Genomic DNA, 23,648 nt, shown 5'->3' with positions numbered 1-23,648 from the left:
ACCATCATAACTCAAAACTTATTGACCCTCAAGCGAAAAGGGTTTCACACTTTATGATTGTTTCGTTTTGAACCTCTATCCTTCTCCTCCATAATTACTAAATTAGATTGCAATTTTTTAAAAAGAAAATGTAAGCTTTCAACATTAGGGTGTAGCTTTCTTTAGTAAGCCATCATCATGATAAATAATTTAGCCTTCACACAAATAATACAGTCTTCATACAACCTTCACAAGGAGAGCCAAGGTGCTTATCACCAAAGTACAAGTTTTTTTGAGGGACGCGGGACAAAATGCTCCTCAAATTAGTGGACATTCCCAAAATACCCCTCACATTAAAAATTTCCCAACATAACCCTCAAACTTGTTCCGATATGCCCCTCAATTTTGACCATGATTTTCAAAATGTCCCTCCCATGTACAAAAACTCCATATTTATACAGTCCGAAAATTTTGAAACTTGAACACTAGCTAGCCATGGAGGATGGCGTTGTCTCTGCTTCATTGCTTCCTGATGAAACGGGAACAGGGGCTCGCGAGGATGTAACGGTCACTGGAGAAGCAGAGCAGAAGAAGACTGACGCCCTCTTTAAAACCAGTCTCTGCTCTTACTTTCGCAAGTTCGGCAGCTGCAGGCATGACTTGCAATGCAGGTATGCTCACGGCAACGATGAGCTCAGACCTCGACCTGATGGCACCTGGGATCCCACATCTCTCAAAGGCAGTCCCGCTCACACATCAGAAAGCCAACTTTCTTCAAAGAGGAAGGGACAAGAGGAGGAGGAGGAAGAACATGATGATGATGGAGGAGGAGCAGAGAGAGGGGGGGATGGCATGCCTTCCCTTCGTAAATGCATTCAGGACCTTCCTCTAAGGTGGAGTTCTGAGGACCTCAACAAGCTTCTGGCTGACAAGGTATGGCGAATATGTCATCCGGCTTTACTGTCTAGTCTGATTGTGCAAACCCACTGTTTTATTGTGCTGGCCTTTTTCCAGGGGCTCAAATTTAATTCATCTAGAAAGAGGAAACACTCCAGCGTCGCCTTCGTAGAGTTTGAATGTAATGAGCATGCAATATCAGCCAAGGAGGTATTCTCTGAAGCAGAAACTTGACTGCAAGAGGCTCTGTCATGTCTGTTTTGAGTAGTAGAGGATGATATATTTGTGTATGACACAGACGCTGGATGGGTTGTTGCTCAAGTCCAAAGTCCTGAAAGTTGTTGATGCTGCACCGCGCTTTTGGGAAATGCAAAGGGTGGCTGTTTTAGGAGATGAGGAAAGATTGGTTGATCCAGCTGACAGTAAATCCACAGACATATCCGACGTTGTTACACCATTGGCTAAATTGCCCTATGACCAACAACTCGAAAAGAAAAGAGCAGAAATCTGCCAGGTTCTCAAAAAGCTGGTTAGTTGAAATTGTCAACTATTCATGTATAAATTGGCGTATTGGAATCGATTTTTTTGGGCATTTTTCTTTTTTCCATCAAATATCTTAATAATCCAAACATGACCAGAAACTTAAAGATTTTCATGGAAAACATCCAAGTGACACAGTATAGGAGCATACTAACAAAGGAGCCTAAATGTTGGCACATTGGAATATGATTTTATATTGTTTCTCTGTTTTGACAAAAAAAGCAACATGTTGGGAGCATTGTAGTTTGAGTGTTCAAATTTTGTTGAGTGTGTTCCAGGTGCGCAACGTGAGGAAAGCAATGTCTCCTAATGTTCCTCTTCCACAGTGGGTTATGGATGCCAAGCTTAGAGGTGTGTTTTGATTCGCTTATTTGATTAACAAAGCTAGTATTGAAGTGACCTTGAGCAGCCATCGGTAAATTTTAAAGTTGTAATTACATGAGATAGAGAAAGAAGGAAGATTTATTAACGTCTTGTAGAGGCCAAAGTCAACCTATAGGACAAATCAGATACATACTATCTTGTACATTCCAATGCGGGGTTGATGCATATACGACAGAGAGGGAAATGGAATGTATATTAATGTGTGCAAAAGGCCAAAAAGACCCATGAGACCAAAAGAGGTTACATCATCATGATCATATGATTCATATCTCGGCATGAAAAAGACTAAACAAAATACCAAACGACCTACACAACATGATATCACGAGTCTCGCATAGGCCTATGCCTCATGGCCTCAATCCTCGCCTGTGCGAAGAACGTGGTAGGGGCCGCTCTGTGCCTCTCAACGATGGCTTGGATCCGACGATGAAACATATGGCGATGTGATTTAACATGGAGTTGTGGTCGTTTGGATATGCTAGTATGTGTACCTCTATCTATGAGAGTTCCTTCCGTGGTCTTGAGGCACCTCTAGGTCTTCTGCTGAGGATGATCCCCTCTAAAGAAATCTGTGACTTGCCTTTGCATCGATACTCTGATTGGAATTGAACTTTGAAGCAATGTCTCTCTGTGTATGCGTATCTCTAGTAGGAAAAGCCCAAGACGACTGTGATCTATGTAGTCCATCACTCTAGCTGTAACAGACTTGGATACTCCAAGTCAAGAATCAATCACTACAGCACGAAATAACCACTTGAAAACAGTTCATAGTTCACAAGAGATTTGCACTCGCCCGGCGGAGTTTCGTGCCTAGAGATATTGGCCCCAAAGACTGGCGCCCCTTTTGGTATTTCTTTATGTATTAATCAGTTCAAAGTACAAGGGAGTGGTTAGGGTTTCACTCTCAGACTCTGCGTCCAGATGCTCTACAAAGTGTGTGCCCAAACCACTTATTTAAAGTTTACAAGGGTTGCCAAAAGCAGAGCCTCAAAAGCTTCAAATTAGAAGCAGAATCTCTCTCTCACAAGCTCTCTTGCTTTCAATAAAATAAAGCAATCCAATTCTCTCTCTTCAACTCAATTTGCGTAGAGAAAATAAAGCAAAAGCTGCAAATTCAGCGCCGCAAATTCGGGTCTGGCCGTACAGTGCCACGCCATCAAGTAAGCGCTTTTCACGGAAATCTCAGCCTGCTGGTAGGGTTAGGGTTAGGGTTAGGGTTTATGACAGTTTTTAGGGTAAGGAGTTTTGACAGATTTTAGGGTTTGCAGGTTTTAGGGCAGAATTAGGGTTTTCAGCAGCAGTCATGGTTTCGGCTTCCGGGTAGACACGTCATCACTTTGTGACATACCCCCCTCTTGAAAGCATTGTAATCGCCCTCGATTACGCCTGCAAAACAGACAGAGGCCATAAACCATCTTAGCAGACACTAACTGTTAGTACCTATGTACTAGGAATGCATATCTAGCACATGTACCAATCGACACTCACATCACACGACATCACAGGACATCACTAGACATCACAGGACATCACATGACATTCAACATTCATTCGGATCTTAGACCATGATTTATCGGCAATGTAACTAGCAATCGCATCTAGATCCAATCACGACCTCATCTATGTCCGATTGATTAACCCCTATTGCAACCATGTGTATTCGAGATCAATTAGACCAAAATGCTGCAGTCATTTCGTCTATCAGTTCCCGCACTTAAAAGAAGTCAAGAACAAATTAGTATCATAATCACGAATTCCATTTCATAAAGTCATGTAGCAGAATACTGTCAACTTTCAGTATCCCTGAAGCTGGAAGAGACATCAGTGACTCTAGTATCTAAATCAAGGCATCTGTTGACAAAGGAGCGGAGTGACTCCCCTCTTGTGCATCCCACTGCACCAGATCTCCGGCCAAGCTGAATTCTGGGTTCCATTTGGAGTAGACTATGCTAAACCAAAAGCCTCGAGGTAAAGTTTCACAGTCTGAGGAGTATCTGCTAGGTCCTCCTCCTCTATCCACTTCGCATCCAATGCAGGATAGTTCTTGAACTTAACCAAGAAACGCCTTCGGACTTTACCTTTATTCTTCGTATCCTTATGTGCCAAAATCTGTTCAGGAACAAGGATCTCCTCGTTTTCTTCCACTTCGTGTTGCTCATCAGGCTCCCCATCATTAGGCACATCACCTTTAAAAGGTTTCAAGAGACTCACATGAAATGCATTGTGAATCCTCCAAGTATCAGGCAGTTTCAGTCGGAAGGAGACATCATTTATCTTTTCACTGATCTGGAAAGGTCCGTAGTATCGCATACTAAGCTTTGGAAAAAGCCTCTTCTTTCCCTTTTTCTTTCTCAGGCGTGCCTTCTCAAAACGTAAGAGCACCCAATCATCCTCCTTCAATTTCAAGTCGCGACGATGGTGATCCGCTGCCTTTTCAGTCGTTCTTGAGACTTTTGCAAAGTCTCGCGAACCTTGGCAAAAGCCGTATCTAAGTCTCACGTATATTCATGCGCTTCAAAAATCTTATCTTTCGTGCTTAGGAAGGGCGGAACCTTCGCAGCACCTTCAACAATCTCAAATGGCGCCTTCCCTGTCGAAGAGTGTATCGTGTTATTGTAGGCAAATTCCACCAAAGGTAAGTACTTTTCCCATTGAGTCTTCTGATCCGAGATATAAGACTTCAATAAATCTAGAACCACTGAATTAGCAATCTCAGATGCCCGTTAGTGTGCGGGGGGAACGATGACGAGAACTGCAACCGCGTGCCAATGTTCTCCCAAATTGCCTTCCAAAACAAACTCATAAATCTGGGGTCTCTGTCGGAGACAATCGTCTCAGGCATGCCATGTAATCTGAAGATCTGGGCCACAAATAGTCTCGCTAAGTGATTCGGCTTGATTGTTTTCTTCATTGGAATGAAACGAGCCTGTTTGCTAAATATGTCAATAACAGTCCAGATACCATTGTGACCACTCTGTGTTCTCGGGAGATCAAAAATGAAATCCATTGCAATACTTTCCCAAGGGCGGGTGGGTATGGGTAAAGGCTGTAACAATCCCTGTGCTTTATGCCTGTCAAACTTGACCTTTTGGCATACCAAGCAACTGCGCATAGACTCTTTCACATCCTTCTTGAGTCTCGGCCAAAAGAAGTATCTCTCTACCCCTTTTATGGTGGTAGCAATGCCGCGGTGACTCGTAAAAGGTGGACAATGGCATTCAGTCATAACCTTTTCCCTCAACGGCTGTGTAACGCACAACATAGTTTTTCTCATCAAGTAGCCATCTCGAATGGAATATCCCGCTACTGTCTCCCTATCCCGTATCCGTGTGAAAACGTCTGCAAAATCTGTATCTGTGGCATACTGGTTGACCATATCCTCGAAGCTCCTATGATGTATCGTGGAAATAGCCAGAATCAACGGCTTCCGAGACAAAGCATCTGCCACCACATTCTTTTGTCCCTGCACATGGACAATCTGGAAGTGAAACTGTGACAAGATGTTCGCTCACCGCATCTGCTTTTCTGAAAGCTGCTTCTGTGACAAGAAGTAGCGCAAACTCCGATGGTCTGTAAAGATAGTAAAATCCGCTCTAAGTAGGTAATGCCGCCACTGAGTAAGAGCATGGATAACCGCCAAAAGCTCTCTCTCATAAATCTGTGCTGTCATCTTCAGCCTTGAGAACAATCAGCTCTCGTAAGCAATGATATGGCCTTCTTGCATTAAGACCGCACCCAGACTACGACCACAAGCATCACAATATACTTCAACTGATTTCTGCAAGTCCGACAAAGTCAAAATTGATCCTGTAGTCAAAACTGATCCCCACGAGAAAGGGACTCCTTATTGTGTCAAGATATGCAAAGGGGAAGCAACCTCTGCAAACTTTCGAATGAACCGCCTGTAGTACAAACACAGTTCCAAGAAGCTTCTAACTTCATGGACATTCTTCAAATCGTGCCAATCATGGATAGTCTCTATCTTGGCCGGATCCATTTGCACTCTTGCTGCTGAGACAATGTGTCACAAAAAGTGTATCTCTGGTAGGAAAAATTCACTTTTCTTTGCATTAATCACTAACTTGTGATCTCGTAATGCGTGAAAGCCTGAAGCAGATGATCTTTGTGTTCTGCTTCATTCTTGGAGAAAACAATGATATCGTCAAAGAAAGTGCCATCAAATAGCCTGTACTCTCGAAAAATCCTGTCCATCCGGTTAAATGTCGCAGGAGCATTAGTTAAGCCAAAAGGCATCACCAAAAACTCAAATAAGCCAAAAGTAGTCCGAAAAGCTGTCTTGTAGACGTCTCCCGGCGCGATTCTGATCTGATGATATCCACTCTTCAGATCAGCACGAGGATTCCTGTAATCTGTCGAGTATATCATTGATCCTAGGAATCGGAAATCTGTTCCTGATGGTGATTTTGTTGAGAGCTCTATAATGGATGCACATTCTCCAAGATCCGTCTTTCTTTAAAACCAACAACATTGGAGAGCAATACGGTGAAGTACTAGGCTGGACAAGACCCTTTTCCAAGTGGTCTTTCACTTGGTTCATAATCTCTTCATTCTGTGCTCGGCTCACACGATAAGGTGACCGGTTCGGTGGTGTGCTTCCAGGTATCAGATCAATGGTATGATCTTCAGGACGAGCAGGTGGTAACTCGCCTGGTAGGCCCTCTGACAAGCAATCGGCGTGAGAGTGGAGAAAATCTTGGCGTTCTTTATCAAGTTTATACATATTTGTCCTATCCTTATCGCTCAATTCTTTCATAAAGATCGAGTAAACAAACAGACTAGACTTCATTAATTTAGAAATGGCCGAAGCCGATACAATAGGGACAGACTCGCCCTTCAGTTTAATATCAAGTACAATGGTTCTGCCCTTCTTTGTAGTCAATGTCGCTTTCCTCACCCGATAATCGACCACGGCGTTGTTCTTGTGGTACCAGGGAATCCCTAAGAGGACATCACAACCTTCCAAAGGCATTATGAAAAAGTCCTCATGCCCCAAATACCCCTGACAATGCAACCGAAGTTTGCCAATGTGACAGGTATAATGGCTATGTCCCTGCCGGGTGCCGCTAGAACTACCTCCGCAAGTGGTCCCATCCGATCGGGAGTGATCTCGAGCCGCGCCGCCAATTTTGGTGAAATGAAGTTGGCCTTGGCTCCTCCATCAAAGAAGATCATGGCCTCTTGGTCGTTCACTTTGCCCCAAGCTCGGCAAAGTTCTGTACTCTCGTCCATGGTGTTGGGATCGATACCCACACAATTTGGAACCAGTCCTGTTTTCATCTTGCCTTTTCTTCCACGTTCCTCAGTTGCTCTCGAACTCTGAGGCCTGTCGTCGTCCTTGTCAGTCTGTTCTTTCTGTGCCTTTTAGGGCACTTAGCGGAGATATGTCCTTGTTCCCCGCATCCAAAGCACTGCCCCTCTCTGATGAAGCGAGCTCTCTCCTGAGGAATAAGCTTGGGTCGTGCATCCTTCCTCTCTGGGTTGCTCTTTCTCTTTCTACTTTCATTCCCAGAAGTCTATTTGGTTCGTTGTGTTATGACCTCATCGATGGGGTAGGTTCGACGGCCAGAGTGAATGGCAAAGCCCCGCTTCGCATGACTCATCAACTCCTGAATAGAAGTTGACTTTTGTTCCAAGTAGTGATCTCGGATCTCTGTAGATAGACCCAAGGTGAACCGCTCAATCTGTTCTCTGAACGAGATCTTCTTGAATGAAGAGGCGGGTAGAAAAGAGCTCCAGAATCTCTCATAGTAAGCATCCACTGTATCTCTCTTGGTCATCCAAAGATGGTTCCAAGTAGCTCGTATATCGCGTTCATATTCTTGCGTCAACCAAGATTGTTTAAGAGAAGCGTGGACCACCAAGTTCGAGCATTCCCCTTAAAGTAAGAGGCAGCTCAGTGCTCTGAGTAGGGTCCTCCCACGAAAGCGATGTCAAACTGCTGTATAAAAGACAGCCTTCGAAGCATCTTTGTATCCTGAAAAAGTGTCAAATGTGATCGACTGTCCGCCTTCCTTAAACTCTTGGACTTTCTTGCTTTTATCTTCCAGAAAGTCATACTGGTTGGCTTTATAAAAATTCTTCTTGTTCGCATAAAATTTTCCGTCATCGGAGTCTGAACTGTCTGTAGCCGAGTCGTGTGTAGAACTGTCATTCACTGGGCGAGATTTAGACCGCTTTGCCTTTTTCTTGCCCTTTCTGAAGCGTTGTTTCTTGCTTCGCTTTTCACCTTTTCTGTCTTCTTCGCTCGAATTTGAAGAGCTAGAAGTTGTGCTCCTCTATCTCCTTCTCTGTCAATGTACCTCTTGTGAGAGCGCGTGTGCGGGAGCGTGAGAGAGGAGAGAGAGAGAGAGAGTAGACACAAACGCTAGATATGGAAGATCGCCCCCCCACTAACCATAGACAAAAAACGCCAACGAATGGATGTGTACAGATGATATGTGGGTACCCCCCGTGGCTCCATATATAGGTGCCCAAGGAGGGGGTCGAGCAGTGCCAGAAAGTGCTCCACGACCCAACTTAAAAGAAAAGGGATATAAGGACGTCCGAACAAAGTGGACGGCCGGCTTGGACGATGGGCGGCCAGACGATGCAGTCTGTATGCGTATGCAAAGGGTGGCCAGCTCGGAGACATACTAGCGTACATGTATGCCCTAGACCTATGTGAAGCAGCAGAGCGGTGTAAGTCTAACACCCCTTCTCAGCAGCGGATGCTGAACAAACCGCATGAAGCCGAAGATGTGAGGCAAATGATAAAGATGTATGTTGCGATGTCTACTGAAGGACAATACTCTGCGAGTGTAGCAGCAGTCTGGGGTGTCCCAACCGTCGAGAGATCTCCATGGTAAAGTGCCGTCACAAGCAGCGTAGCAAACTGCCGTTCTCCGCTGATACAAGGTGAAGATATTGCGTGAAGGTCCCGAACTGAGTGTGAACAAGTCCTTGTCGTAAAAGAAGTGCGAATAGACCTGCAAGTGTCGTGCCCAATAGGATTTGTGGTGTCTATAGTCAAAACGCCTGGAGAAAATGGAGAAGCCCAGGAACAGTCATGAGAATGACTGGAAGCCTGTCATTGCATGAACCTGCAACCAAGTGTGGCCAGGTGGCTAAGCCGTGTAAAACTCCAGGAAGGCCAAATGTAGCAATTTGCGCCGTAAACGTCCTCCGAATCAAGGAAAGCTAGACTAAACATTCTGCACTGTAGAAGCTACCGTAAGCTGCAGTAGTCACCGAGAGACCGTAGGGACCACCATCGGATGGTGTCCTGTCAGTAGGTAGGGTAATGCAAGATGAGGGGAAAGCCAGACTCAACATTCTCTGAGAAGAGGTTTGGTTAGACCAATCTGTCTGCACTGTAATCATCTTGTAGAAGTAGGGAAGCCAGATTGAGAAGTCTACACTGTGAAGATCCTCTAAGAAGAGGGAAGGCCAGACTAGTGTGTCTGCGCCGTCTTGCCTGTATCTCCTGCCTCCAATCCTCCATTGTCAACCAAAAACAGATTCCGCGCCAACAACGCACCAAGCCGCATCTCGGTGTGGCTCTCAATGTGAATGAGCTGGGAGCAGCCTATTGCCCAGGTCGGGGGATAAGTCTATTGTAAGGTTACCGAGGGTGAGTGTAAGTAACTCTTAAGGTAGCAATCCAAATGATCAGGAGTGTAGAAGAGCAATTGCACTACCATCCAAGCGAAGCTCTGGGTGACTCCGAATGTAGTCTTGTAATGATGCTTGATCTCCCGCATCTCGCGGGTAAACTCTCCAAGAGAGTCCAAAGCACTGAAGTGCCACTCCAGTCTGTAGATCCAAGCAATGAACCTATCCAAGAAGAGATCCAAGATCATCTCCTTAAGTCCCATGTAGATGCTCCAGTGTAAGCAAGTGATCTGACATGTCGAAGGTCAAGCGGTAAGTGTCTGCCCACCCAAAATGGTGGTGTCTTCTCTGGGAATTTCAGAATCCCATATGCCATGAGCATGACCATATCTGGTGTAAACTCCTCTGATGAGTGCATAGGTGTGTCCATAGCAAACCACAAGTCACCACACCCTCTAGAGTGCACAACTGCCGAATGATGGCTGGAATGAATGAATCTCCCAAGGATTGTACGCACGTAGATGATCAAGCCGATGTTGAAGATATTGTGTACCTCAGTAGTCACTGAGAGACTGCACGGACCACCACCGGATGGTGTCCTGGCAGGAGATAACTTCATCCTCTGTGAAAAGCACAAGCCTAGAGGCTGCTGTCCACTCAAAAACACAATTGCGAGGTGATGAAAACGTTGCTGTCCAGCGATTTTCAGCGTGCTCGTACGCTCCCGGCACGGTCCGGAGCGGTGCAGAGGGTGTAGGGAGGGAATCAATGTCACAACCCCAGGTGGGCTGAAATCAGAGAAAAACAGCAGGTGTATGGCTGAAATATGTAGATATGAAGTAGGTAGGGTAATCCAAGATGAGGGGAAATGTCGTCTTGCTCTTGGGAGAGGGGATCTAGCCCAGACGCCGTCGGGATGCGCGTCCAGTGTCCGGGCGGACGTAGTGCGAACCCGGCCAGTGTGGCCGGCCATTATTATAAAAGGGAGGCCAAGGCCTCATTTGCAGTTATCGACCCCCACTTGTAGAGTGCCAGTGGTTAGCCCGCGAGGCTAGGAGTGCGCGAGGTCACCTCGAGGAGGTGAGGCCGGGTGGTATGGGACACTTGGTCTTACAGGTGCACGCCTACGTCCTTGGACGCTGGCCTCAGCACGGGGAAGTTGCCGGATGGTGGCTATGGTCGGGTGTTTCGTCCGACGCGTGTCTGTAGGCGGTCCGTGTAGCCGGGAGATCCACTCTCTTCGTTCGTTTCATGGTATTAGAGTCGGCTTGGCTGCACGAAGGACTGTGTGCACACCTATGGGTTGGTTCGAGTCGGATAATCACTGTTTTATGTAATTTTTGATGATATAATTGTTTAATCGATTATTTTCTTCTCATGAGCATGTTTGCAGGTGTAAATCAATACTATGTTGCTGATTTTTGATAAAAATCAGCAAATTGGCAGGTGAAACTGCTGAAAATTGGGGGATTATTTATTAATTTTACTGGTTTTCGATAAAAATCAGTATATTACTCATTAATTTGCTGATTCTGGATTAAATTCAGCATACATCATGTTTAAAAAAAAAACCCTCCCTATAATCTCCTTCTCTGTGCGAAGCATAGAGAGAGAGAGAGAGAGAGAGAGAGAGAGAGAGAGAGAGAGAGAGAGAGAGAGAGAGAGAGAGAGAGAGAGAGAGTTACCTCTCTCTGTGGCAGCCTACAGAGAAGTGTTTCGGAGGAGCGCTGAGAGGCCAGTGTGGGTTTTTTTTTGCAGAGTTCGCTCTTAGTTGGAGCCTGTTTTGCATGCTGGACACAAGCCTCCACGAGCCCGAAGATCTTCTCTCACTACGTGCGCTACGTGTAGGGTTCTCTCTCCACGCGTCCGATTACCGGATCCATGCGTCGACGGAATTTGTAGCCCTCGCTGAATTTTTTACGCTGGCAGCGTTTAAGCCTTGCGTTGTTTTTCATAAAACATGCTACCTTGTTTTTTTTACTCTCCCAAGTGGCCTTTTATTTTAAATGGCCTGGACACTTTGAGTTTCTTTAAAAGAGGTACGATAGCTGAGTTTATTAGAAACTCACCTACAGAGTCTAACAAGTTTGCAGAAAACTGACTTCTTGGCTCTGTTGCTTCTCTCCCACCGCTCCTCTCTCTCACCCACCCGCATTCCCGCGCTCCCGCCATCACCTGCTTGCCTCCGGACGTGTACGCCGCCACGTAGCGCTCTTCGGAGTTTGACTTTTCGCGATCGAAAAGTACAGAAAAGGTTCAGTTTCGTGTGAAACCTTCAGTTTTTCACGCACTTTGCCATGGATTCCTCTAGCTCGGATGCGCAGCGTGACGACGTGCCAGGTAATTGAAAAATTTTATTCACGCAGGCTCTCTACACATGGATTACAAGTACTTTCTGAGTTTCGACCAACGTGTTATCACTATGGTAAACGTGAACGTTCAGACGAACATTCGCTTGGCCTCTCTTGAAGGGGTCGTGCAAGGGCCTAGTTCCCGGCTTACTGCTCTAGAAAATATGGCTCAGTCGAGGATTGCGCGTATTTTCGAGGGTGAAACCCTCTCCAGCAATTGTGGACGCAGATTGTTGCTTTTGGGCGTTCACAGGGTGGTCCGACTGCAACGATACCGTACAAAACCACAAATTTCTGAGTGAAGGAGTGTACATAACTGGCTGAAAATAAGTGGTTGCATCAATGGACCACGTATTTTGATCTCCATGGGGAGCATGATAAATGGAGGATTCAGATGATTCCTCTCTATTTGCGCAGTAAGGCACTTACCTGGTGGCGCAACATGACAGAGAAGCCTACGACGTGGGCTGATTTTTGTGTGAAATTCAAGAGGGATTTCACCAAAATGGACCCGTTGAAAGCTTACGTTAAACTGCAGAGTCTTTGGATGAAAGCTCTATCTTTGATAAGTATACGACAGCTTTCAGAGAGGCGCTCACCTTCTGCAAGGTGGATTCTACACATACTGTGCACATGTACTTGCTGGGATTGCATGAGGATTACCGTTGGGCCTTAATCAAGGAGAAAGCCCCGACTGATGTCGAGGATGCAGTGGCAAAGGCCAGGTTGTTCCATTTGATAAATGGAGCGAATTATGAGAAGAAAAGAACTGCAGACCATCAATCCGGTGAGGGCGCTTTGAGGAAGCGACCCCAATTCTAGCATAAGTCCAAATCACCGCCGAGATCTTCTCAAGAGAAGAAGAAAGCCAAAAATGCTTCAGTTGCTGATGCAGTGAAGAAGGGGGCTTGCTTCGGATGTGGCCAGACGGGTCACCAAATCAAGGATTGCCCCAAGAAGAAGAAGACGCAGAAACCGCAAGGTCGTCCTTCGGTTTAGATTCACGAGATCTCAGGTAACTCTGATGTCATTCAAGTTGAAATCCATCATTTAGCGCACAGTTCATGCACTAATTGTACTTTTAGAACCAAAGTGTTTGGTAAGCACGATCTTCTCCGTTTTCCCGAGAAGATCAATGGTCACACGTGACCGTACTCCTTGATAATGGAAGCTCACACAATTTTGTGGATGCAAAATTGGTGCAGAAACTGAGTCTGCGGACACGGGACAGTGACCATGAGTATCGTGTGAAGATGGCTCGTGGCGAGGATACGGATGTATGGAATCAGATGGTTCCAGATTTATCGCTCGAGCTGGCTGATTACAAAAAGAACCTGGATTTCCACATCATGCGCCTGGACAGAGCAGATGTTATTTTAGGAATTCGATGGTTTTATGATAAACAAGACTCTTTGTATATAAACTATGTACATCACTCTCTTGTTTTTGTTAAGCAGGACATGCCTCATGTATCTGTGTCGCTTTGTAATCAAAAGTCTGTAAATAATGGTTTTGCAATACCAGTTGTTATTGCTTTGGAAATGTATAAAGATACAAAGTCTTCTGATGTTGACTTTGATCAACGTGTATCATCTGTTTGGTTTGATTCATTAGTGCTTGGTACTTCTGTCACCGAGTTTCGTAAAAATGTTTCACGTTCTTCCGTTGAACTTGGGGATTCCGACGAATCCAATCTTATCCGAGAAATCATGACTGATTTCGAGGATGTTTTTCCTGATGATCTACCTCCTGGCTTGCCGCCTTCGAGAGGAGTAGATCATGGCATTGAATTGGTGGTTGGTAGTCAACCCTTCTCAAAGCAACCCTATCGGTTTAGCAAAAACGAGGAGGACGAGATTCAGCGACAGCTGAAAGATTATCTCGACAGGGGTTTTGTTCGGCCAAGTAAATCTCCGTGGGGAGCGCCAGTATTACTTTCTCGAAAGAAGGATAACACTATGCGCTTCTGCGTCGATTACAAGGGGTTGAACAAGCTCACTGTCAAGAACAAGTATCCGCTCCTTCGCATGGACGATCTGATAGATCGGCTCCACGGAGCGTTGTACTTTACGAAGATAGACCTGCGATCAGGCTATCACTAGATACAGATCAAACTGGAAGATATTCCTAAGACAGGTTTCCATACGCATTATGGTCCATGCCTTTTGGTTTGACCAATGCTCCAGCTACGTTTCAACAGACGATGAATGATCTGCTGAGACCATTTTAGGCAATTTCGTTGTTGTATTTCTCGATGACATCGCGATCTACAGCCGAAGTTTGTCTGAACACTTAGCGCATATACGCGCTGTTCTCGAAGAACTGAGAACTGAGAAGCTTTATGTTAAGGCTTCCAAGTGTGAATTCTTTAGGAATGAGCTTTTGTTCTTGGGTTACATCATTACTCGCGATGGTATTCGCGTTGACCCTGAAAAGTTGGATAAAGTGCGAAATTGGTCCATTTTGAAGAATTTGCGCCAAGTAAAGTCCTTTTTAGGCTTCACAGGATTCTTTCGCAAATTTATCAAGGATTACTCTAAAGTTGCTGCTCCGCTTACGCAACTTTTAAAAGGAGGGGTGAAAGGGCCGAAGACTTCGAGTCCTCATCGTAAAGGTAATCCCCCTGTTGTCATCGAGTGCTCTTATTGCTGTCCATCATCAGACCCATCATCATCTGCGTTTTCAGCCCTGCTTCACGTGACAGATCCGCTTCGTTTCTGCAGCCAGATCTGCGTGCAGCCAGTTTCCAGCCTATCATTCCTCTCACATTGGGAGCGTGTATGAGCCCCAGATCTACCTCTTGGTGGCCATCAGAAAACCCCTCATCGAGATGGATCCAAGGTGCATCAAATCAGCCCGGAGGTGCTTCATTTTGAAAAGTTACCGTGGCGACCTTCCCCATTCGAGTCAGTAGAGTCTGCATTGAAGTATTGCATGAGTGTACATTCCATTTACAGAATCAAAAGCAAATACCACATCGGCAATGGTGTGAGGGTCCTTGAGAGGGTTGGTTGGGACCCATCGGGTGTCATTCTCCTCTCTCTCTCTCTCTCTACACATTTCTACCTCTCTCTAATTCTCTCTTTGTACAAATAAATAAAAGGAACCATTATTTGTGCTAAGTAGCACACATCCAAGCAAGGAAAGAAGTAAAGATTTTTTGGAAGTGTAAAGTCTAGATCTTGTCACCATTTTAATTCCGCTGCACTTCACACAAATAGAAATATTTTTCTACATCTTTAAAGGTGCTTTTGATGCCTCTATGCCCAGCATAAGGTGGATTATGGCACTCTGTCAAGACCATGTGTAACCGGCTTGGGCACTCCAAGCGAGAAATCAATAGCAACACACGAACAGAAACTTCATAATCACTGAACTTTGAGAGAGAGAGAGAGAGAGAGAGAGAGAGAGAGAGAGAGAGAGAGAGAGAGAGAGAGAGAGAGAGAGAGAGAGAGAGAGAGAGAGAGAGAGAGAGAGAGTCGACATGGCCCGGTGGAGTTCCGTGCCTAGAGGTATTGGCCCCAAAGTCTGGCACTCCTTTCGGTATTTGTTTTTCATTAATCATTGCAAAGTAGAACTCCCGAGGGACCTTTGCTCTCAGACTCTGCATCTAGATCGCCTGCAGAGTGAGGCTCCAAGGGCTGTTCTAAATTTTCACAAGGGATGTCAAAAGCAGAGCCCCGAAAGCTTCAAACTCAAAAGCAATAATCTCCAAAACCAAATGGCTCAAAATTTGCCAATAAAATCAATGAGCGCAAAAAGTGGAATTCTGTACAAGCTGCCACTTCAGCACTGTCAGTGCAAATCTCGGAAATCGTAGTCATCGCAAAATCAGGAGAGTCTGTAATGCTGCCACGTCAGCGTCCGTACTGTTTTTGCCATGTCAACACTTACCCGGTGGTCATGCCACGTCATCACTTTGTGACACAACATTGTCTTCCACATTAAATAACCTTCCTTAGAGCATAGTTTGCAACTGTCTCCCTACTCTGTGACTAGTTAAAGATGTCTACAAAATCTAGATCTGTTGCGTACTGATCAATCTCATCCTCGAAGTTCTTATGATGTATCGCCAAAATAGCCGATATGTGTGGCTTTTGAGTCAACGCTCGCGCGGTCTATACATCTCCAGGAGCGATCCTGATTTGATGATATACACAACTTGTCCATAGATAATAGCCGGAGACCCTTTCTGTGAGATGAGGTTTGCCAAAAATGCTCCAAAATACTAGACATAAGAGAATGCAAGCATGAGCTAGACCAAGATAACAGAGGTAAGTAGAACTGCACATAAGCCATAAGAATGACTGAACAATCTTGAGTTGCACATGCAGTGGCCAAGTGGACAATTTCCAATAATTTAACTTGGAGTGCAGATGTTGGAGAACTCAATCCGTTTTTTGTGCCGCTGACACATTCCAAGCAAGGGGATAACCCAAATGACGAACTATGACGTGTGGAGGAACAATCTCCCTCGGCCGCAACAACTTATGCCAATCATTGTTAGGTGCAGCGGAATGAATGTTGTATTTTCTCAAGATTAGTGATCTTTACTGCTCAAGGTTCCTTTTAGTTCTTAGGGAAAGAGAGAGCTTTCCGTCTTATAGAGAGAGTGGTGATCACGAACAAAGTGAGTGGATCTAGTGCGTGCAAATGAATGAGACTGAGAGAAGGAGAGAGAAGAGATACGACACCGAGGGGTTGTAAAACCCTCCTTCGAAGGCCCCACTCTCGTCGGCGAGAGTGGTTTACTTTGATTGCACAAAGGTGTACAATGCGTATGCAATGGACTGATGCAATGGGACTATGCCGATGACGACGAGGGCGATGACGACGGCGACTTTGTGGCTGAAACTATGATCTTCTATGGGCTGAATTCGGTGGCTGTTTCGAGGCTGAAAATGACTGTTTTTCTTGCTATTTTAATGACTGAAAATGACTGTCTTGATCGGGGTTCCTACTGAAGGGAAAAACGATGAACTGAAAGGCTTCTTTGGCTGCGTTTTTAGAGAGGTTTGCACCTGCTGAAAACGCTGTATACGCTGATGTATATCTGCTGAAAAACGCTGGGCAGCAAGCACTCAAAAACGCTGTATGCTGAGAAATCCTAGCGTTAGTAAATTTCTGCAGGCTGGGACAAAAACGCCATGGCATGCTGATGCTGAAATCCCAAAACCCTGGCCCTTTAGGCCGATTTGTTGCTGGTACTGTCGCCAGAAGGGGGAAAGAACTTCAGGGCGAAGATGCTCTATGAAAAAAACGCCAAGAGATGGGAGGTATGGCGATGGGGGTCATAGGGGGGGTTACTGCTGAGAAGTTGCCGGTTGAGCGGGAAGCTCCTGCTGCCTCTTCTGCCAGAAAGTGCTAACTTGGGTTTGCTTATATATTAACTTAGCAAAATTGCCCTACCTACTTTTGTTGGAAAGTCACTTAAAAATAATAAGTGAAAATACCAATAAATAGGAAAATAGGCTAAATGCACTGAAAACTCCCCTAACTGATGCTAATGGATTCTGATGGGAATTTCGATGATCATGCTGTGTGCAACCGGAGGATATGCATTTATGCTAAGTGACTGGGCATGCACGGTCTACGAATAGACTCACAAAAGTGCCAGATCACTGTTAATCTAAATTGACTGGACTGACTGAACCCTGCTGTGGTGTAGCTTGTCCACGGACACATAGGGTTGGGATGTGCCACGTGACATCCCCTCCTTTTCAAAGTGAGGTACCGGTACCGAACTGTATGGCGTCGAGGGAGATCGCCAACAGCATCCGGAATCCTGGAAGGGAGTCTTCGCCGGCCCACTCTGATGTGTGGGTCGTGTGGTACTTGAACTTCATAAAGGTCTGCCACGCTTGCTTCTTTGGGCCGCGCCTAAAGCGACACAAAGTCTTTTGTGGCTCCTTGGATGCTTCAACTTTGTCTAGAGTCATGCTTCTTTCGTCTTCAACAATCTCCATGGCTGAAAATTCATGGAACCATCTCCAACACAAAACCATGAACATACCCATTCCATGTGAAGTGAAGGAAAAAAATCTTGTCTTCTCTAAAGACTGTGTATGCAGTGTAGATGAACATAGAAACGGAGTGACAACCCGTTCATCAAACACATGCAAACAATGCGATCGAATCTTTTCTGTTTGATGGAAATCAATCAACTGTGGCAAATCACAAAGGAAATGCCCATGCTTGGTGCTCATACAATCATGTGCTTGTTCGGAAACTGTGTCATGCCAAGGAAGAGACATGGAATGCGACTTTCTGACATACAAACTTTTCAACTTTTCATGAACAATCCGCATACATTCGTGCTCATCAATGAGAGAAACGTGCTCAACATACAATATGTCATGCCTAGTAAAAGGGATCACATAAGGACGCTGACTAAAATACAGGAAACGATCACGAATGAAACACTCGAACAATGCGTGCGTATCAATCATGCGAACACATAATACTTCCTGTGAGGGTGCTTTTGACCAAGGCTCGAGAGCCAAGATCGCTTCTTCTTGAATGATCGAATCGTCTTGTGGGGGTTCTTTGGACCTCGACTCGAAAGTCAAGATCGGTTCTTCGTGATTGACCGAATCTACAATGGGGTTAGCTTCGCTAGGAAAAGCATCTACTAACTCATCATGCTTGTGAACAATCACATCATCTTCGTGCAAGTCATCATGCTTGTCTTTGTCATCCAAATCATCATGCAAATCATTATCATTCAAATCATCATGCTTATCCTTGTCATCCAAATCATCATGCAAGTCATTGTCAATCAAATCATCATAATGCTTAAAACAATCATGCAAATCTTGTGTGTCATGCTTGGGAGAAGAAGAGACTGAGAGAGTCTCCTTTTCCCGATCTTGTTGCATCTGTGCTTGCATTCGAGAAAAGAGTCGCAACATCTCTTGCCTTATTGCTTTGTTCTCGCGATCAAACTTGGCTTGCATTTCTTTGTTCTCTCGATCAAATTCTGCTTCTCTTGCTTTGGCTTCCAAGCGTGCTTGCTCGCTCTCACGCGCTATGGCTGCCATTCTTTCTTGGTATTGGCGCTCTATGGCTGCCATGTCTTCTTCGTATGCTTTTCTTTTTGCTTCTCTTTCTTGGTCCAACTCCTCCCTAGGAGTTAGCGCAATCCTTGTCGTAGATGGTGAAGGGGGAGGGTCGGAAAAACCTCATGGTGGGGAAAATTCTTCTTCGCCTCTCTCATGCTCATCACCTCCAAGCGAAGTATCCATTCCGCTTCGAGTGATGACCATTCTGCAATCGTGGGTTCTTGTGGGTTCGTAAGTTCACGAGGAACTTGCGTCCTTGCGGGTCTTGGGTTCTTAAGTTCACGAGGAACTTGGGTTCTTGAGGGTCTTGAGGTTCTTGAGGTCCTTGATTTGTGAGAATCTTGGGTTCTTGAGGATCTTGAGGTTCTTGAGTCTTGAGGGTCTTGGGTTCTTGGGGTTCTTGAGGTTTTCTTTCGCTTGCAAATCGCGTTGGAGAAGGATCTTCTCTTCACCCAAGTTCTACTTCTTTCTGTGGGCGCACCCCTTGGCGGCCTTGCGCTCACACCAAGGTTGCTTTTTCCCACCTCACGTCGATTGGCCTGTCGCTAAGTGCACGGTCCGCTCTCAATGAGTGAAAAGAGACACAAGGGGAGGCTGGACAAGCCCTTCTTTCTTGGGATTCCTGTCACTCTTCAACAAAACACGATTAGGAATCGACACGCCCAAGTAAACTTGGGTTCGTGCGACCGCAACAAGCAAAAAAGTTCTTGTGGTTCTTGTGGTTCTTTCCTTGAGTAATGCAAAACACTTCCAAAGCTCTGATACCAATGTAAGGTGCAGCGGAATGAATGTTGTATTTTCTCAAGATTAGTGATCTTTACTGCTCAAGGTTCCTTTTAGTTCTTAGGGAAAGAGAGAGCTTTTTGTCTTATAGAGAGTGTGGTGATCACGAACAAAGTAAGTGGATCTAGTGCGTGCAAATGAATGAGACTGAGAGAAGGAGAGAGAAGAGATATGACACCGAGGGGTTGTAAAACCCTCCTCCGAAGGCCCCACTCTCGTCAGCGAGAGTGGTCTACTTTGATTGCACAAAGGTGTACAATGCGTATGCAATGGATTGATGCAATGGGACTATGCTGATGACGACGACGGCGACTTCGTGGCTGAAACTATGATCTTCTATGGGCTGAATTCGGTGGCTGTTTCGAGGCTGAAAATGACTGTTTTTCTTGCTATTTTAATGGCTGAATATGACTGTCTTGATCGGGGTTCCTACTGAAGGGAAAAACGCTGAACTGAAAGGCTTCTTTGGCTACGTTTTTAGAGAGGTTTGCACTTGCTGAAAACGCTGTATACGCTGATGTATATCTGCTGAAAAACGCTGGGCAGCAAGCACTCAAAAACGCTGTATGCTGAGAAATCCTAGCGTTAGTAAATTTCTGCAGGCTGGGACAAAAACGCCATGGCATGCTGATGCTGAAATCCCAAAACGCTGGCCCTTTAGGCCGATCTGTTGCTGGGACTGTCGCCAGAAGGGGGAAAGAACTTCAGGGCGAGGATGCTCTATGAAAAAAACGCCAAGAGATGGGAGGTATGGCGATGGGGGTCATAGGGGGGGGTACTGCTGAGAAGTTGCCGGTTGAGTGGGAAGCTTCTGCTGCCTCTTCTGCCAGAAAGTGCTAACTTGGGTTTGCTTATATATTAACTTAGCAAAATTGCCCTACCTACTTTTGTTGGAAAGTCACTTAAAAATAATAAGTGAAAATACCAATAAATAGGAAAATAGGCTAAATGCACTGAAAAATTCCCCTAACTGATGTTAATGGATTCTGATGGGAATTTCGATGATCATGCTGTGTGCAACCGGAGGATATGCATTTATGCTAAGTGACTGGGCATGCACGGTCTACGAATAGACTCACAAAAGTGCCAGATCACTGTTAATCTAAACTGACTGGACTGACCGAACCCTGCTGTGGTGTAGCTTGTCCACGTGGCACGGACACATAGGGTTGGGATGTGTCACATGACAATCATACTCAAAGTAGCTTAGATTTACAAAAATTAACTTTGGAGCCTGCCGCCAATACAAACAAGTGAAGAGCATGCATAATTTTTTCCGCATCATCAGAGTGATTGCGAGGCATAAATAAAGAGTCATCCTGTGATGTGTAACGGAAGAGAATAAGGATTTTGCTCTGATCTAGTACTCAGCAAACAAACACAAGGGACGCTTTACTTCACTTGAAAGAATTGAACTGAATTGAAAGAAAGAGAGATGACGAGAGAGAGAAAAGAGATGACACAAGGATGTCGGGTCCCAACCCTCAAGGGCCCCCTTGCTCTGTTGCTAGAGCAAGTACTTTCTTTATTCTTACACAATGCTGATACAATGACGAAATGCTGAGATGCTGATGCTAATGGGTACTGATGCTACTGATGCTGGGTACTGGGTACTGAAGGGGTACTGAGGTATTGAGGTTCTATGTCGAAGACGGGGAGGTCGATGACGAGGTCTATGTCGAAGACGATGAAGTCGACGACGAGAGACTAAGGGTCTTTGTCAATGATGATGAAATCAACGATGGTACTGTGCCGAAGACGGTGAAGTCGAGGACGGTTCTATCTCGATGACGGTTTTGTGTCGAAGACGGTGATGTCGACGACGGGGTCTATGTCGACAATGATGATGTCGACGACAGGTACTGCTCGTCTATGTCGACGACGATGACGACGACGGTGACGGTGACTGTGACGATGACGATGACGATGACGATGACGACGACGACGACGACGACGGTGACTGTGACGATGACGACGACGACGACGACGACGACGATGGTGTCGTCGTCAAGTCCGGGACTGCGATGACGATGACGAAGGTGTCGTCGTCAAGATAGGGATCTGGGATGACGATAGCGATGGTGTCGTCATCAAGATAGGGACTGCGATGACGATGACGATCGCGACAACGACGATGGTGTCAACAACGGCGTCAAGGCTGAAAACTGAAAACGTTGGGCTGTCTGCTACAAACGCCAGGCTGATCTGGGTCTTTTTCTTCTTGAGAAAACGCTAGGGCTTCTGCTGAGGCGCTGCCTGACTGCTGGGTGCCTGCCTCCTTGTGTCCCTGCTTCTTCTGCTTCTACTGACTGCCCAATGGGTTTCTTTTATAGATCTTTAGCAATTTGCGCTACCTACTTTTCCAACAAACTTACAAAAAGAATTCCAAAAGTCACTATTAATAAAATGACTTATAAGAGGTGGTTCGCGCGAGAAAATTCCTGCATGATGAAATGATTGTTCTTGTGCAAGAGAGGGTGTGCAAGTGTGACTGGCTTGGACATGCACGTCCTGCTAGAGGCGCACAAAGGTGCGAGACTTAATCTTAAGCTAAGACTCATGCTAGACTATGGCAGAAGCGTGTCCACGTGGCGCAAGTGAAGTGCGCACGTGACACATCCGCATAGGCCTGACCAACAAAGTGTCGCCCAGATGGTAATGCCCGGCCATGTAATCTACCAGTGGAAGTCAAAAAATCCAAATACATAAGGAGGGGTGAGTGGAGATGGCAAAAAGCAAAGCATTAAGAGGACATCCTTGCTTGACAGACCGTCCAAGAGGCCAAGAGTCTGGGAGAGAGCCATCCAGCAAACCTATTGAAGTACTATGTGCATATAAGAAAAACACCACACGAGAAAGCTTAGGCCCAAATCCCAATTGACTCATGGTGTCTGAAATATAGTCCCAAAGAACAATATCAAAGGTCTTTTCAATGTCAACCTACATGACCAATACATCCTACCGAGTGTATTTCGCATATTCTATGCCAAATGCCAATTATGACATTTGCCAGGTTATCAGAAATTTGATGGCAAGGAATGAAGCCATATTGAGATTGATGGAGCCCATCATATAGAAAGCCCTTGAGACGATTAACAAGCATTTTAGCCATCAATTTATAGACCACAGACATGAGTGTAATTGGTCGCCAATGAGAGAACTCTTCACACAATGCATGCTTGTGTATCAACTTGAGCAAGCCTTCTTTCCAAGAGGAGGGCAATGCCTGCTATTCCTAAGCGGTGTTCATTATGATCAACAATGGCACCTTTAGGTCATCCCAAAAATGACAAGAAAAACTCCACAGTAAGACCATCCCAACCGGGAGCTTTCCAACGACCCAAGTCAAGCAAGCCGGCATATAGACTCAGTGAAAACGGCTTCCAAGTCTTGAGCCTGCTGCAATGAAAGAATAGGAGTAACATGCGATAGGAACAATTGACGCGCTTGAGGAGCTTTTGGTGTCGGAGGTAAAGGAGCCTCAAAGCATAGTAACAGGGAATGGCCATTTTCAGGTCCCCGTTCCCCGTTCTCATCAATTTCCCATTCTGAATCCCCGTTCCGTGTTTCAAACGTGAATATCCGAAACAGGGAATGGCATTTCATGCATGTTGCCGTTCCCCGTTTCCCGTTCCGATTTCCGGTTCCGAGTAACTATGCCTCAAAGAGCTTGCCATAATGAGAGTGTAGAGCCTATGCCAACTTCGGTAAGGAAGAGGTCCACTCCTCAGATGGAAGTTTAATTCTCTTGATAGCTTAAGACTGCCGAGAATGATGCAAGTGCTGGAAGAACTGTTTCGAAGCACAGCCTTTGTCAGTAAAAAGCCTGTTGGCGAGCGTTAGTTTGCTACTTGGCCAGTTTCCTCTCATCATTACGGCGTAGCAAAGTGGGAGTAGAAAGCAACTCAGTCAATTGAGTCTAAGTAAGAGAGGACGTGTCAGTCAAGGCTCACGTGCACACACATCCTCATGCACACACACACACATAGAAAGAGACACATAACCACCTTGCTCATGAAAGTTCAATAACACTTGCGGCACA

General features: G+C 45.5%; 1 protein-coding gene across 1 annotated transcript in view; it reads left to right on the top strand.

Annotated features, from left to right (window-relative positions):
• The first annotated feature begins 434 nt into the window (after window positions 1-434).
• LOC147460844 (zinc finger (CCCH-type) family protein) overlaps window positions 435-23,648 on the top strand; it is a 100,507-nt gene continuing 77,293 nt past the window's right edge. The window contains exons 1-4 of the mRNA XM_086508533.1: window positions 435-912; window positions 994-1,086; window positions 1,175-1,405; window positions 1,695-1,767. Of these exons, the coding sequence (XP_086364659.1) occupies window positions 475-912; window positions 994-1,086; window positions 1,175-1,405; window positions 1,695-1,767 (835 nt within the window). The 5' untranslated portion in view covers window positions 435-474. The remainder of the gene's footprint in view (window positions 913-993; window positions 1,087-1,174; window positions 1,406-1,694; window positions 1,768-23,648) is intronic.

The sequence above is a fragment of the Adiantum capillus-veneris genome, chromosome 3 (assembly GCF_014529385.1).
Source record: "Adiantum capillus-veneris isolate H3 chromosome 3, ASM1452938v2, whole genome shotgun sequence".
In the NCBI taxonomy this organism is placed as follows: domain Eukaryota; kingdom Viridiplantae; phylum Streptophyta; class Polypodiopsida; order Polypodiales; family Pteridaceae; genus Adiantum; species Adiantum capillus-veneris.
The sequence above is the reverse complement of the archived record's forward strand: the minus strand, read 5'-3'. Positions and strand labels throughout refer to the sequence as shown.